This window comes from Galeopterus variegatus, unplaced genomic scaffold, assembly GCF_000696425.1.
Source record: "Galeopterus variegatus unplaced genomic scaffold, G_variegatus-3.0.2 Scaffold5162, whole genome shotgun sequence".
Taxonomy (NCBI): domain Eukaryota; kingdom Metazoa; phylum Chordata; class Mammalia; order Dermoptera; family Cynocephalidae; genus Galeopterus; species Galeopterus variegatus.
This window is the reverse complement of record NW_007731273.1, coordinates 2927-18631: the sequence shown is the minus strand read 5'-3', so window position 1 is coordinate 18631 and position 15705 is coordinate 2927. Positions and strand designations below refer to the sequence as shown.

At 35.1% G+C, this 15705-nt stretch overlaps 1 protein-coding gene across 1 annotated transcript in view; it reads left to right on the top strand.

The window, feature by feature from the left end:
• Window positions 1–14043, top strand: part of SRBD1 (S1 RNA binding domain 1) — a gene marked incomplete at its 3' end in the record, with an annotated part of 46942 nt that extends 32899 nt beyond the window's left edge. Inside the window, exons 7-10 of the mRNA XM_008589026.1 lie at window positions 788–884; window positions 2212–2347; window positions 8628–8731; window positions 13936–14043. Of these exons, the coding sequence (XP_008587248.1) occupies window positions 788–884; window positions 2212–2347; window positions 8628–8731; window positions 13936–14043 (445 nt within the window). The remainder of the gene's footprint in view (window positions 1–787; window positions 885–2211; window positions 2348–8627; window positions 8732–13935) is intronic.
• Window positions 14044–15705: the final 1662 nt, after the last annotated feature.

Sequence of the window (15705 nt, the reverse complement as noted above, 5' to 3'; positions counted from 1 at the left end):
ATAAAAAAAAAAAAAAAAAAAAAAAAAAAGCTTTAATGCAAATAGGACAATAATGACAAAAGAAATGAAAGAAAGCAATGCAAATGCTCTCTCTCAGTGTATAAATTGGTATCACAAGGGCCATGATGTATGAGACTCACTGCTGTCAATTAGCAAACTGAAAGCTCTTGGAGAGAACTTAATGCTCCACTGGCAGACATTTTAACTGTGAAGATGAACAACTGCATGATAGCTCCTGCTTTGTGTATATAAGATTTGAGAAATTCAATTAGGTCATTGAAAATGTGAATGAATGCCTCATAATCCAAAATAAGAATACTAATAAAATTGCTCATAAAGGAGAGTTTTTGTGACAAATAAAATAGTGTACCTTGGGATATGACTTTATTAATACATATTTCCCATAACACATTTAATTTTTGCAACCATTTCCTGAAGGCAGTACTAGTATTAATCCATTTTTATAGGAAACTGAGGGAGAGAGAAGTCAAGTAACTTGTGCAGGGTCCCATAATTGATAAGTGGTGGAGCCAGGATTAGACCAGGCAGCTGGCTCCAGAGCTGCATTTTTGCCACTAGGCAATAGAGTATGTAATGGCCTGAATTATTGCTTTTGGAGGCTTGTTTTTGTTGCAGAGGGGAGCTAGTCACTGCTGACACCTTTCTGTCTTGAGTTTGTCAATTTAAAGTTTTATTTTTATTGGAATCAGTTTACTGTGATTTAATTATAGACTTTAAAACCAATCTTATACTTTTTGTTTTTGTTCTCCTTATCCTTCTCCTAAAGGACTTTCAGTGCTCCAGGATGTTGAAACAGGAGTGCAGCATATTTTAGCAGACATGATTGCTAAAGACAAAGACACGCTTGACTTCATTCGGAAATTGTGAGTAACTCTCTTATAGAGTTTTCTGCTTTGTTGACTTGTGCTGTTAAGGGTCACATGGTTAGTGCTAACACCAGTGTTCATTAAAAACTTTGTATTTGTACTTTTTTTTAGTAGCAGAACTCTTGGTTCAAACAACAAAACCTTAATATATAAAACAGATAAAAGTAAATTTGTTTTAATTGAATTCTGGGCAGGGAGACTGGAACTCTGTCTACTCATCCTCCTTACACAGAGGCACCTCAGTGGAGGGCTCTGATGAATACAGTTTACAAACCATTGAATTACACAATAGATACTAGAGAGAGATTCATGGTCATTTTGAGTAGGCGGCATTGCCTTTTAAACATGTTGATTGTGGTGTATATGCTCGATTTTATAATATCTCATTTCTGGTGTTTACCAATGATTGGGTTGACATGAGAATGTGTAATATCAGGTATAGATAAAAGTGGTGACCTCAGAATGAATTTTAGCTCTTGGGGAGAGCAGCTTATCCATGGAATCACAGTCCCAATTTATAAGAGATTAAAGCTCTTAGACCGAGAGCCTACTTGGGTATATGAGTTTTATTCCTCATTTAAAAAAAGATATTAATTTAAAACCCTTTTATATGTACTCTGTCTTTTTCTGCTGTGTATCAGAAGAGAAGACAGACTTCTTCCAGAGGTCTGCTCTTCCTCTCTCTCTCTCTCTCTTTCTACATCTCTGAGTGAGCTGTACGGAGGAGAGGAAAGGCAGAGATGAACCACTTGAGTACTGTTGCTTGTCAGGGTTTTGTTTTTACAAGGAAGAGAACTTTTCTGTTTTCTCAGTGGCCCCAGCAGGAATGAGTTGAAGTAGGAGAGTTGCTTAGGTTTAAAAATGTGTATTTACAAGTAATTATGCTGCTGATATTTGGTTCAGTTTTATAAATTGCTGTTGGAAGCTGTCCTGACACATCCTTTTGTTTCCCTCCTTTTTTAGCTTTTAATTAACTGACTGCCTAACTTGGTGGTTGGATATTTAGACCAAGTTATTGGTGTGTTTTTTATAGATAGTTTTGGTCTCTTGTATAACTACAAATGGTATCTGAACTCATTTAGGCATTTTATGGGGGATTGGGTTGATATATAAATAGATCTGTAGGACCTGTGCTAGCACAAATAGGCAAAGAGTCCTCTTTGGTGGGTCAGTAACATCATTTTCATAGTTGGGCATTATTAAAAAAATCTCATTTGGTAATAGCTTAACTTTTTTTTCTATACTTATTTCTACATAATGTTTTTCTTTACTAAAGCGCTTATTAATAACTGCTTATTTTTTGAACATTTGTGTATCTAAACAGGTGCCAGAATAGATACATCTGTATCCAGTCATCTCTGGCAAAAGTGTCCTCAAAAAAGGTAAATGAGAAAGATGTTGATAAGTTTTTGCTCTACCAGAATTTTTCATGCAACATAAGAAACATCCAGCATCATCAGGTAAATAAGGGAACTGCTTGTGCATGCTTATAGTAATAATGATAATACTTTGGATTTGCCTGCTACTTTGCTTACTAAGGACTGAGGATTTCAAGAATTTTATGTCAACTGTTTTCTTTTTTCCTTCGTGTAAATTCTTTTTTTGGGGGGTTGGGGGGTGCAGGGTGGCTGACCAGTACAGGGATCTGAAACTTACTAAGGACTGAGGATTTCAAGAATTTTATGTCAACTGTTTTCTTTTTTCCTTCATGTAAATTCTTTTTTTGGGGGGTTGGGGGGTGCAGGGTGGCTGACCAGTACAGGGATCTGAATCCTAAATTCTTATAATATTGTCATATCTTTTCCATTTCACAAATGGGGAACTGAAGACCCAGAAAAGTTAGTAAGTGAAACTGAGAGTTATTAGCAGAGCTGACGGTGTAACAACTCAGTTATCTTGACTTTTTGTCCGGTCATCTTTATTGTTAGTCTCTGCTCCCCAGTATGCTTACATTTGAGTTCAATTCTGGATCTTTTCTATGTGAAATAGAAATCACAGATACCTGATTTAGAATAAAGTATGAGAGATCTCATTTAGTCATTTTATCTCAGTCTTTTAATTTCATTTTTCAGTTTACTAATTTTTTTTCTAAATGTATTCATAGGCTATATCTGCATTGTGGAATGCAGCTTTTAAATCATATAAGGAGAAAAAAAGGAGTTCTAAATCAAAATACAATAATACTGGCTTTTATATTTACATGTGTAGCTAGTTTTACCAGTGTTATTTATTTCTTTGTGTGGCTTTGAGCTACTGTCTATTGTCCTTTCATTCCAGCTTGAAAGACGTCCTATAATATTTAATGTAGGGTAGATCTACTAGTGACACCCTTCCTTAGTTTTTGTTTTTCTGGCAAATCCTAATTTCTCCTTTTTTTAAAAAAACTATTTTTAATTGTGGTAAAAATACACATAATTTAAAATGTATTGTCTTGGCTATTTTTAAGTGTACAGTTTAGTAGTGTTAAGTGTATTCTCATTGTTGTACAACCAATCTCCAGAACTTTGTCATCTTGCAAAACTCAATCTCTATACCCATTAAACATTTCCTTCATCTTTGGAGGATAATTTTTCTTGATATAGAATTCTTGGTGACAGCATTTTTTCTTTTAGCAATTTAAATATGTGATCTGCTATCTTATGGTATGGCTTCCACAGTTTTTGATGAGGAATCAGCTGTCTTGTAGCATTCAAGATTCTGTCTTTGGGCCGGCCCGGTGGCACACTGCTACAGTGCGCCGCTTGGGAGCGCGGCGGCGCTCCCGCCGAGGGTTCGGATCCCACATACAGACCGGTTCCTGCTCACTGGCTGAGTGAGGTGCGGGCGCAGCACCGAGGTTTGCGATCCCGTTGCTGGTCCCTGTCCGGTACGGGCGCGACACTGAGGGTTGCGATCCGTTGCCGGACACGAAAAAAGACAAAAAGGAAAAAAGAAAAAAAAAAAGATTCTGTCTTTGTCTTTGTATGTGTGTGTGTGTGTGTGTGTGTGTGTGTGTAGCTTCTCCCCTTTCTTTTTTATCTTTTTTATCTTTTGACAGTTTGATTATAATGTGTCCTGTTGTGGGTCTCTTTCAGTTTATCCTTGGAGTTCATTGTGATTCTTAGATGTGTAATTAATGTTTTTCATCAAAATTGGTAAATTCGTAGTCTTTATTTCCTTAAATATTTTTTCTGCTCATTTCCGTCCTCTCCTGGGATTCCCATCATATACATTGGGTATGCTTGATAGTATTCTACAGATCTCTTAGGCTCTGTTCATATTTTTTTCTTTTCTTTCTTTTTTTTCTCTCTTCTCGGACTGTATAATCTCAATTGAGCTATCTTCAAGTTTGCTGACTTGTTCTTCTGTTTGTTCAAATTTGCTGTTGAACCCCACTAGCAAATTTTTCATTTCAGTGATTGTACTTTTCGGTTCCATAATTTCTATTTGGTTTCTTTTTATAATTTCTAACTCTTTATTGGTTTCTATATTGTCGAGACGTCATTTTCTCAGCTTTCTTTAGTTCTCTCTCCATGATTTTCTTTAACTCTGAGCATATTTAAGACAGTTGACTTAAAATCTTTGTTGAGTAAGGCCAGTGTCTAAGCTTCCTCAGGGACTGATTCTATTAATTTCTTTTTTTTTTCCCTACGAATGGGTCATACTTTCTTGTTTCTTTGCATTCCTTGTTTTTTTTTTTTTTTTTTTTTTTTAAAAAGAAGATATTTTGAATATTATAACTTGGCAACTCTGGAAATCAGATTGTCTTCCCTCCCTAGTGTTAGTTGTTGTTGCTTATTGTGGGTTATTAAATCTGTTTTCCTTGTTATGTGTGGCCACCAAAGTCTCCAGCTAGTTATTTGACAGAGATTTTCTTAAATACCTGGAGCCAAACAAACAAGCAAACTAAAACACAAACTCTCCCAGCCTTTGTAGATTGGCTGTGTGCTGGGGCAGTCCTTTAACACTTAGTGAGGCCATTAACAAGTCTTCCTTAACCTTTACCTCCTGTTTGCATGGAGCTCAAAGGTCATTCCAAGGTGAAAGCTTAAGGTTTTCTCAGGTCTTTTCAGAGCATGTGTCTAGCCCTGACTATGCAGGTGGCTAGAGTCCCTGGTATGCATAGGAATTTTAAAAAGCCATTTTCCCCTCAAATATCTCATTTTCCAGCCTCCTTGTTTACAGAATTTTTGGTTTGTCTGTTAGTTGCCCACTGTTATCCTTTACCTCCTAGAAATGCCAATGATGTGGGTCCTATGTTGTTTTATTTATTCTCTTTATTGGTTTTATGGTTCGTCTGGAAAGATGAGAGGGAGATTTGGAATCATCAGACTGAGGGTGCCCCAAACTTGGAAGTCCTCAATAATCACTTTTTTAAATTTATTTTTCTTCCTGTCAGCAATTTACGGCTATAAAGAGAAGATGATGGAAAAGACTAGAATGTTTTACTTTTCATGCGATATTTAATTTTCATCGTTAAAAATGTAACTTTTTAAAATTTATGATATAGATATAAAAAATTTTTGTTTGTTTTGGTGTAATTATCACACAAATATTTCTTGAACACTTATTTATATGTTGGTTCCTATTTGGGATATAGAGCTGATATGAGTACTACCCTTGAAGATTTGAAATGTTTCACTATTATGTCTAAAGTTTTCAATTTTACTTTTGTGTACACTGTATTTATCATATCAGATGAAGTACATACTTTAAATAATTTGAAAAGTTAGTACAGTGAAATTTTATTTGCCTAGTTATGGTCCACTGATACAGCATAATGAAAGATAATTTTTCAAAAATACAAAATACAAAACTTTCTTTTGTAGAAATGATTTTGCTGCAATATTTTGTCCTCCTTCATGTTGATTTAATTTTATTGGAACTTTGGGAAAAATGTGAATACTTTTATTCTATTAAAATCTAGCCTTTCTAATCTCCGTTTGAAAATATTTTGTTGGTCTCTGCATTTTAACTAGTGTGTTTAGCACATGGGGCATTCTGAGTTAGTTTGTGGCTGAATTTAAGATAATGATTGACACTGGCTTCTGGGTGTGACAGTACTCAGGTCTGAGAAAGTAAAGCATTTTGGGAATGTTGGTTTTGAAAAACAGTCCTGTGTTTTAAAAACTTTTTAGTTATCTTGTAGGCTGGAATGAGGATATGCTAGGTCATAAAGATGGCTTCCCAATCTCTATAGTGCTGAGGCCTCATGTCCCTAACTATGAGCCCTGCTTTCCAGCCTCCCCGTAGATACCCCAGTATATAATACCCCAAAATACAGAAATGAATAAAAACACTGAAAGACGGTGGTAAAGGAACAACATTTCCTGGAGCTCCTCCAAATACTGTGGGAATAGCTCTTATAGCTGTCTACTAAATTAATATTTCTGGCTGTATCTTTTTTTTCTTTCTTCTCCAAATTGGTCCTTTGTGTGGTCTTTTCTACCACATGAATTTGTTACTCAGCCTTCACATTGTCACTTGAGACCTTCTGTTCCTTTTGTTTTTGTTGTCTCTTTTATTGATGTCCCACTTCTTGCATCTTTTACACTAGCTATTTCTTGTTCAGTGCTGCCATCTGCAGTAATTCTGCTTTATCTCACTACTCACTTTCAACTTTAGTTTCTGCCCCAAGCTCTATTATTTCTCTTACCCTATTGCCTTCTCCATCATGGGTCCTCCTGTGTCAGGACTTTTTGTAAGTTTGATATATTACATTACTAGTATGTGAAAAACAGAGTAAAAAATTTGTTTTCAGAATGTTTATTGCTGGTGTGTGGGAATTGCTTTTGTATATTGATCTTACGTTTTGCAACTTTGATGAACTCTGTTCTAATAGTTTTATAGTGGATTCCTTAGGATTTTCTTTTTTCTTTCTTTTTTTTTTTTTGAGACCGGCCGCACCGTGCTCAGCCATAGGCTCCGAACCCGCAGCGGGAGCGCTGCTGTGCTCCCAGCGCTGCACTCTCCCGAGTGTGCTACGGGCTCGGCCCAGGATTTTCTATATATACAAGATCATGCTAGTTGCAAATAGAGACAGTTTTACTTATTCCTTTACAATTTGGATTCCCTCCCTCCCTTCTCCCTGACCAGAACCTCCATTACAATCTTGAATAGAGGTGGCAAGAGCTGACACCCTGTCTTGTTCATGGTCTTAGAGGGATCCAGTCTCTCACCATTAAATATGATGTTAACCGTGAGGTTTCTGTACAAGCCCTTTCTAACACTGAAGAATCATCTATTCCTAGTTTGTTGAGTGCTTTTATCATAAAGGCTGCTAGATTTTGTCAACTGTTCTTTCTGCATCTATTGAGATTATATGATTTTTGATTTTTGTTCTGTTGATATAATGTATTAGGTTAATTGATTTTTGGATCTTAAAACAACTAGGTATTCCTGGAACAAATTCTACTCTAATCTGTTTTATATATTTCTGGGTTTGGTTTCCTATTATTTTATTGAGGATTTTTACATTTATATTTATAAGAGATATTGCTCTCTATGTTTTCTTATCTGGTTTTGTATCAGGGTAATACTGGCCTCATAGAAACAGTTGGGAAGTTTTCCCATTTCTTGTATTTTTTGGAAAAGTTTGTAAAGAATTGGTATTAATTCTTTTTTAAATGTTTGGCCGGATTCTATGGTGGAGCCCTCTGAGCTTCGACATTTCTTTGTGGCAAATTTTTAAATTATTAATTCAATGTCTTTATTTGTTAGAAGTCTATTCAGATTTTCTATTTCTTTTGTATTTGGTTTTGGTAGTTTATATCTTTTTAGGAATTTGTCCATTAGTTGTTCATAGTATTCTCTTATAATAATCCATTTTATTTCTGTAAGGTTCATAGTTATGGCCTTTCTTTAGTTCCTGATTTTGGTAGTTTGAGTGTTTTTTTCTTTTTTTCTTGGTTCGTCTAGCAAAAGGTCCTTTAAGTTTGTTGATGTTTTCTAAGAACCAACGTTTGGTTTTGTTGATATTCTCTATTTTTTTTTTCTATTCTCTATTTTATTAATTTTCATCCTATTCTTTATTATTTCCTTCCTTCTGCTTGCTTTAGGTTTTGTTGACACTTCTTAAAGGAGTGTTTTTAATGTGTTTTAAAACAGTTGTTCTTTTAATATAATATGAATTAAGAGTAGGTTGATCTGAGTTTAAATTCCTCCTTTGCTATTTGCTAGCTTTGTGATTTGGGACAAGTTAGTTTCAGAAAAATCGTTATATAAAATGAAGATGATAATACATACATCACTGGTAGTTGTAAGGATTACTTGAGTTAATATATTTAAAGTGCTTAGATGGGCCCTACAATTAGTAAGGGTTCTGTAAATGGTAAAAATTAGTAGCTATTAAATATTGTACTTAGGATTTTGCATATTTGTATTTCTCTTAGCAGCAGTTATCTTTTCACAGTTGTAAAAAGTATACCCTTCCAACTCCAGATGATCAAAATTTTTAATTAGTAGAATCTGAAATGAGATTTTTTAGCTCTCTTCAGTCTCTTTTTTAGGAATGTGATAGATAGGGTTTGTACCTGTATTTTATTTTCAAAATGCATGTTATGGTTTTATGAGGGAGGTAAGCTACTTGAAAAAAGTATAAACAAGTTATTGGTTTGGATTCATTCTTGGTAAATAAATGATTAAAAAAATAACAAAGCTCTTAGCTAGCCACTTGGTTTGTTTCTTAAATGTTGACTGGTTAAATTTATCATTTATATGTTTTGCGAATTATCAGTCTTTGCCATATATGTTTGCTCTCAGATTCTGGCAATTAACCGTGGAGAAAATTTGAAGATACTAACAGTCAAGGTCAATATTTCTGATGGAGTGAAGAATGAATTCTGTAGGTGGTGTATCCAAAACAGGTTTGTTTATAGATTTTTACAGAATTCTCTCTTTTCTTTCTAAACTACCATGCTGATATTTGTATGTACAAATATAGAAAAATGTCTATTATGTTAAAAATAAAAAAAAAACAAGTGACTATATATAGTATTCCTTTTACATTTAAAAAAAATAAGTACACTATATGTGTTGTGTATGTTTAAATAGAAAATATCCGGAAAGGTGCATTAGAAATTATTAATAGTGATTATCTTTAGAGAGAGGGACTTTTACTTCAATACCTCACTGTACCATTCAAATCTTTTATAAAGAGCATGTTTTCTCTTGTGAAAAAATAAGTTAATGAAAACATGATACTGTATATAGCATATCTGAAATGTTTTGCTCATTAAGGATGATTGAATCTAAAATTTAATTTATCAGATATTACATTGTAAATCACTAAACATACTATATGTGATTCACGTAAAATATTTTGCACATTAAGGACTGAAATAAACATTAAATTTATTAGATATTTTAAAGAAATTTCTAAACATATGTAATTTTTATTATCCTTTTCATTTGTTAAGGGAACCTTTAAAAATAGTACCACATGTTTGTATAACACTTTTAACTTTTAGTTTTAACTTTTCAGATTGTGTTTCAGCTTCACAACAATCTATTTAGTTGGTAGAGCAGAGTTTGTAGCCACCATTTGACCAATGAGAAAATGATGCAAAGAGGAAAAGTGGCTTACCTAACAGTGAGGAGATATAAATTTTGGATGTGCTCATCACCAGCTGGCTCTGTGTGTCCTTACATTAGAGAGATTGCTGAGAATGCTACTTGAAAAATTAGATGAGATATTCTTTGAGAAGAGTAAGTGCTGTGTACCTTGGGAATTAGCTCTCTCATCCAACATAGCTCTTGTGTCAATTCATTGGAAGCCAGTTTGCAAAAAGCCAATTCCATGAAGGATCAACTTGCTGAACCGAATAATACTAACTAAGCAAGCATCAAGTAAAGCAACAATGTAAATGTTAATTAGTAGGTAGATTACTTAAGGCAATTACATTATATTCATACGGTTTGGAAAAGTTGAGATAGAGCTAAAAGTGGAGATATAAACATGTCTTTTTAGGTTAAAAAGACAGTTTATAATTATATTTATAGTATGATCTCGTTAGTGGCAAATGATACCTATGTATGTGTAGGAAAAAGTCTGAGAAGATAATAAACAGTTTATTCCTTCTTTCTGATATGAGATTTTTATTTTCTATTATATGCCCTTTTTTATAGCTGTCATTTTTTAATCAGTGCTTATTTCCTTTGTAAATAAGCAAGTTCCATTGAAAATAAAAAGGAAAAGAAATCTTAGATTTAAAAGATTGTATTAACGGACCGGTTCCCGCTCACTGGCTGAGCGAGGCACGGGAGCAACGCCGAGGGTTGCGATACCGTATTCCATTGAAAATAAAAAGGAAAAGAAATCTTAGATTTAAAAGATTGTATTAACGGACAAAACGAGGCACGGGAGCAACGCCGAGGGTTGCGATACCGTTGCCGGTCCCCGGTCCGGTACGGGGGCAACACTGAGGGTTGCGATCCGTTGCCGGACACAGAAAAAGACAAAAAAAAAAAAAAAAGATTGTATTAAGAAATTAGATAATTTCAATTTAAGATATAATGAAACTCTAAGACAGTTTCATAGAAAGAGCAAAATCCTGAGAAATGGGTATATTTCAGTTATATTACTTTCTACCCATGTGACCATGGCCATGTTACTTAATTTCTTTCTCAGTTTCATTATCCTTAAAATAATGAGTAATATCTTCCTCATAGATTTGAGAGAATTAAGTGATATACCATGTAATTGTGTACTACAATGCCTGGTAAAGAGCAGGCCTTTGATTATCTATTATTACAGAGCGGTGGGATTATTGTGCTTATTCCCTTTTTAGAAATGTTTTAGTAAATAGATCACAGTAAATTGGATACAATTTCTAGCTTATTTTCCTACAGATATTCATATACTCAGTATCAGAGTTAGTCCTCAATAGTTAAAGAAGTATTAGTTATGCTTTAACCAATTATCTTTATACTAAGTAAATGTCAAGGAATGGTTTTCTTTACAGTGATTTGTTTTTCCTTAGCTTATCTATATTTTATTTTGTTTGGTTCTACTCCAGTTGAATAATTGGTAATATTATTTTACCTACAATATATGTATTATACCATTAGGGTATAGTAATATAATTTTCAGTCAGGTTTAGCAGTTTTTCTTCATATAGATAATTCTAAGAGCAGAAACATTTCTCAGGTAACTAAAGTACTATTCTCAAGGATTTTTTTCTTTTCTTTAAACACATTCAAATTATTGGAGATGCTTACTTGATGAATCTTTTCATCCTTTTTTTACTCTCTTTTTTCCTACCTTTCCACCCTCCTCCTCTCTCATGTACTCATCTGTGGAGCCAGGGCTAAGGCTGATGTCGGCATTCTGCCGACTTAGCCAGTGGTAGAGCTCTTAATCCTGTCCTCACTACACCAGTTGTGGCGCTCCAGCTAGGCTATGGCTAATGTCAAAATCCTGCTCACAGCGCCAACTGCAGAGCTACTTATCCTGTTTGCGACACCAATTGTCTAGCTCCATGACCACGCCAGTTGTCGAGCTCTTTTACCTGCTGGTAATCCTGCTGACTAGGCTGATTGTTGAGCTAGGTCTGGGTCTGGAGCTCCCAGACCCCTCAAGCCAATTCACGGACTGGGTCACAAACCCTTCGTATGCCAGGCTGGGTCACCAGACCCCACACGCCCAGGGCAGACGCCCACCTGCCTGCTTCACTAAAACTCCTCTCTCTCTCTCTCTCTCAAGAAGAACACAAGAATAGCAAAAAACTAAAAAGATACATTGGCGTGCATGCACACTACACACACACACACACACACACACACACACACATAATTTGCTTACAAAGAATGCTGAACCACACCCAGCTGGACCCGAGGCGAGGGCCCTGACCAAGCTATTCTATTTTCCCAACATCATCCGTTTAGGTTATATGCTAGATGTTGGAGATCCACCTGTAAACTAGACAAATACAAGGGTACTTCAAAAAGTTTGTGGAAAACTAGAATTAAAAGATAATATGGGGCCGGCACGTGGCGCACTCGGGAGAGTGCGGCGCTGGGAGCACAGCGATGCTCCCGCTGTGGGTTCGGATCCTATATAGGAATGGCCGGTGCGCTCACTGGCTGAGCGCGGTGCGGGTGACACCACACCAAGGGTTGTGATCCCCTTACCGGTCACGAAAAAGACAAAATAAATAAAAATTTAAATAATAATAATAATAATAATAAAAGATAATATGAATCTTTCCATTTCTAAGCTTATCAGATGCTGAAATAGTTGTTATGTTTGTGAGAACCCCAATAATGCGAGTTTCTGTGTTTGCTCTTTAAACAAAAACATGTGAGGGAATGATCTCAACAATTCCCCATCCATGAGTTGGATTATATAATGACCAGAACTTCTCTTCTTGAGCTTGCAGATGTTTGTGTCTTTAACTTGATGAATAAATTTCTGTTCTCTAAAATTGTGCTCCTGTTTTTCATGTAGTAGACTTAAGGGGAACTATTTCCTGTATCCAGTTCTCTTTTAAATGTGGAAAAATGAAAATTAGGTGACAGCCTATCCTTATCTTACATGTAAGAAATGGGGAGAGCATATTTCTTTGTCAAAGTGGAGAATATTTCTTTGTGTGTAATGAGTGAATAAACATGTCTCTGTCAAAAACATACAGTTTAGGACTAAGGTCTTGTTCAGTTGTTTACAGTAGTATCCTGGCTTTTGTAGGTATTTGAGTTCGTGACCCCCCACTGTAATTTTGTGCTTCATTGTGCACATCTTATATAGCATGTGATTTGTATTGTGGAATTTGGTTTAACTCAGGTGCTTCTTAGTTTTATTCAGAGGTATTTAACTAGAGGTATTGAATTAGAGGAAAAATAAAGTTTTGAGATGATATCCTATAAAGCAAACTCATTGTATTTAAGTTTAAAGATAGAAAAAGTAATAAGGTCTGTGGATTCACTGTACTGTTTCAGGTCCCTTAGTGTGCTAAGTACCATGAATAGATCCCAGGAAGCCAGTGAAATGAAAATGTTGTTAGGTAAAGAACAAAAAGGAGTTTCTATAATGTAGGAAACAAGTATGGGGCTATTATCTTTTAGGGCCTGGTCTAATGGTCTAAAGGTCAACTGAATGAGAGTAATTGAGGAATCCTCAGGTATAAAATAGACTCACAGCACTCTTTTCTAGGGAGGTGAGCAGAGCAGTCCAAGCTAAGGAAGGATCTTAAGGGTTAAAGAAGACTTTGGGGCTTTGAGAGGGTGTGGGTAGGTAATATATAAGGATTTATGGCATTTTTCTGCAAACAATTGGGAAACCTTGGTTGGGGCTTGAAGGGAATGACATTTAGCAGATATCAGATACGTACATTAAAAAAAATTCACTCCATTAAGATCTTTCTTTCTCTAAGGACTATCTTCCTAACATTTTGTCCCATAACCCAGGTAGACTGGGTGGCTTAAACAACAGAAATTTATTTTCTCATACTTCTAGAGGCTGGAAAGTCCAAGATTAAGGTGCTGGCCATTTTAGTTCCTGGTGAAGACTCTCTTCCTGGCTTGCAGACAGCCGCCTTCTTTCTGTGTCCTCACATGGTGGAGAGGGAGAGAAAGAGAACAAGCTCTCTGGTGTTTCTTTTTGTAAGGGCACTAATTCCAAGAGACCCACTCTCATGACCTCATCTAAACCTAATTTGCTCCCAAAGGCCCCATCTCCAAATACCTTCACATTGGGGGTTAGGGCTTCAGTATATGAATTTGGGGAGGTACACAATATAGCAGTGCTGTAGTAATTTTTTTGTGTGACTTATATCTTATAACTTATGATTTAGCCATTATTAATAATGCTTTTGGAGACTCTTCCCAGAAGAGGAAATTTTTTCCCTTAAGTTATATGTCTCACCATAGTTACCGGGATTTAAAAAATAAAAACTCCAGATGTCATAGTAATAATTTCCAGACGGCACAGCCTCTCCTCACAGATTATGTTACTTTGGCTTCAGTAAAGGTTTTTCCCCCTTTTCTACTCCTCTCCTTCTGCTTTCTTTCAGGAACCCTTTCATGGTCTTATTCTTGTTGTATCAATTTTTGTATGGCCTTTTCTTTTTTGCAGGTGGAGACCACGTGGCTTTGCAAGGCCAGAGTTAATGAAGATCTTACATAATTCACTGGATGATTCCTTTAAACGTCTTATTTGTCCTCTTCTCTGTAGAGAATTCAGGTATGCATCTTTTCTTATTTAATTTTGTGTACTGTTTGTTATCATGTATGGTACTAATTCCATTATAGCATGTAGTAAATATTTGTTGATCGATTAACCAGTTCTAAGAATTAGAATCACAAAGTCTTTAATTTACCTTGATTTCAGTCTGTAGATGCATTCATATGCATATATCGTAAAACATAGTTCTTAATTATGATATACTTTTCAGGCTTGACCATTTAATATGTACTTCTTCCAATTCTGCAATACTAGTCTTGCAGTTTGACAACCAAGCCAAACAAATGGTTTTTAGAGATTTGGCTTTGAGGAAAGAAACTGAGAAGTTAATGGAAAAGGTAGTTGGAGGCAGGTTTTAGAGGTAAGAGAGCCAAAGAAAGCCTAAGGAGATCAGTAGAGGACATTATGAATTTATTACTATGAAAAGAGAATGCTAGTATATATGTTTTTAACTCCAAAGGAGAGTTGTTTGGATGAAAAATTATCAACAGTGATGAACAAGTATTAGGAGATTATTAAAATTACCTTGTAAATGGACTAGTAAAAGGACTAAGAGCAATAAAGATGAAAACTGAAAAGAGGTGAGGTGCAGAATTGTTTTTAGGGGAGAAGATGGAAAGAAAAACCTCTCTTTCTCGCTTCTCTTTAGCCTTTGCCTTGGTAGTCAGTCTTCAGAAACTAGCCATTCCCTCATACATTCCTTCCTGTGTGCTGTAGATTTTCTTCATTTTCACTTATTTATAGGATTCAGCAAGAGCAACTTAGGAACTGTGGATTTCTAGCCATCTCTTCAATCTCACTAGAACTTCTAGTAGCCTGTGTAATATTTATGTTTCTCTTTTGCTGGACTTGACCATTGAGTTCAGAAATGACACAGCTTCTTTGTTCAATTTCTTTTTATCAAAGTCATTCAATCTTTCGCATCATCTTTATTAGCCTCGATGGCCCCTAAAAATATTGTTCTTTTGCAATTTTATTTCAAGTCTGTGAAGTAACATCTCTTGTTTTTGAGTGCTAGGGTGTAAACTTTAAAAATAAGGGACTCTGTTGTTGAAGGAAACAGATCTTATTTAAAATTTCAGTTCATTTTTGTATATATTTTTTATCTTGTTTTCTTATGTTGTATATGTCTAGTGGCATTTTTGACATTTTTGCATATATTTGATTTGAGTAGCTTCACTGCATGTGGAATAATTTTATTGAGATTTAATGTAAGCAGTTTGGTTTGGGATTGTTTAATGTGTAATCCTTTTCTGATTTCCATTAGCAGTGGGCAAGCAAGAGTACTTTTCTCTTTTTCTAAAATGCCTGTGTTTAAAAAATATAACTTAGTTCTGTTCATAAGTTAGTTTGCAGACATTGTCTACAGCGCTGTCTCTTGATTTAAATACTTACCTTAACAGCAGTTGAGGGGGAGGAAACTCAATTGTTGTGTTTTTTTTTTTTTTTTTTTTTAAGGAAAATACTTATCTAACTAAAAGGAAACTTGTTCTAATTATAGACAAAATTGGAAAAATCAGTAAAGCAAAAAGGAAAAAAACCCACATAATTTTACTACCTAGAGATAACTGTTGTTAACCAGACTTTTTTCCGTTTGTGTGTGTTTAAGAAATCATGTAGATTTAATTATTTTGCAGTCATTTTATTCAGTTGACTGTATAC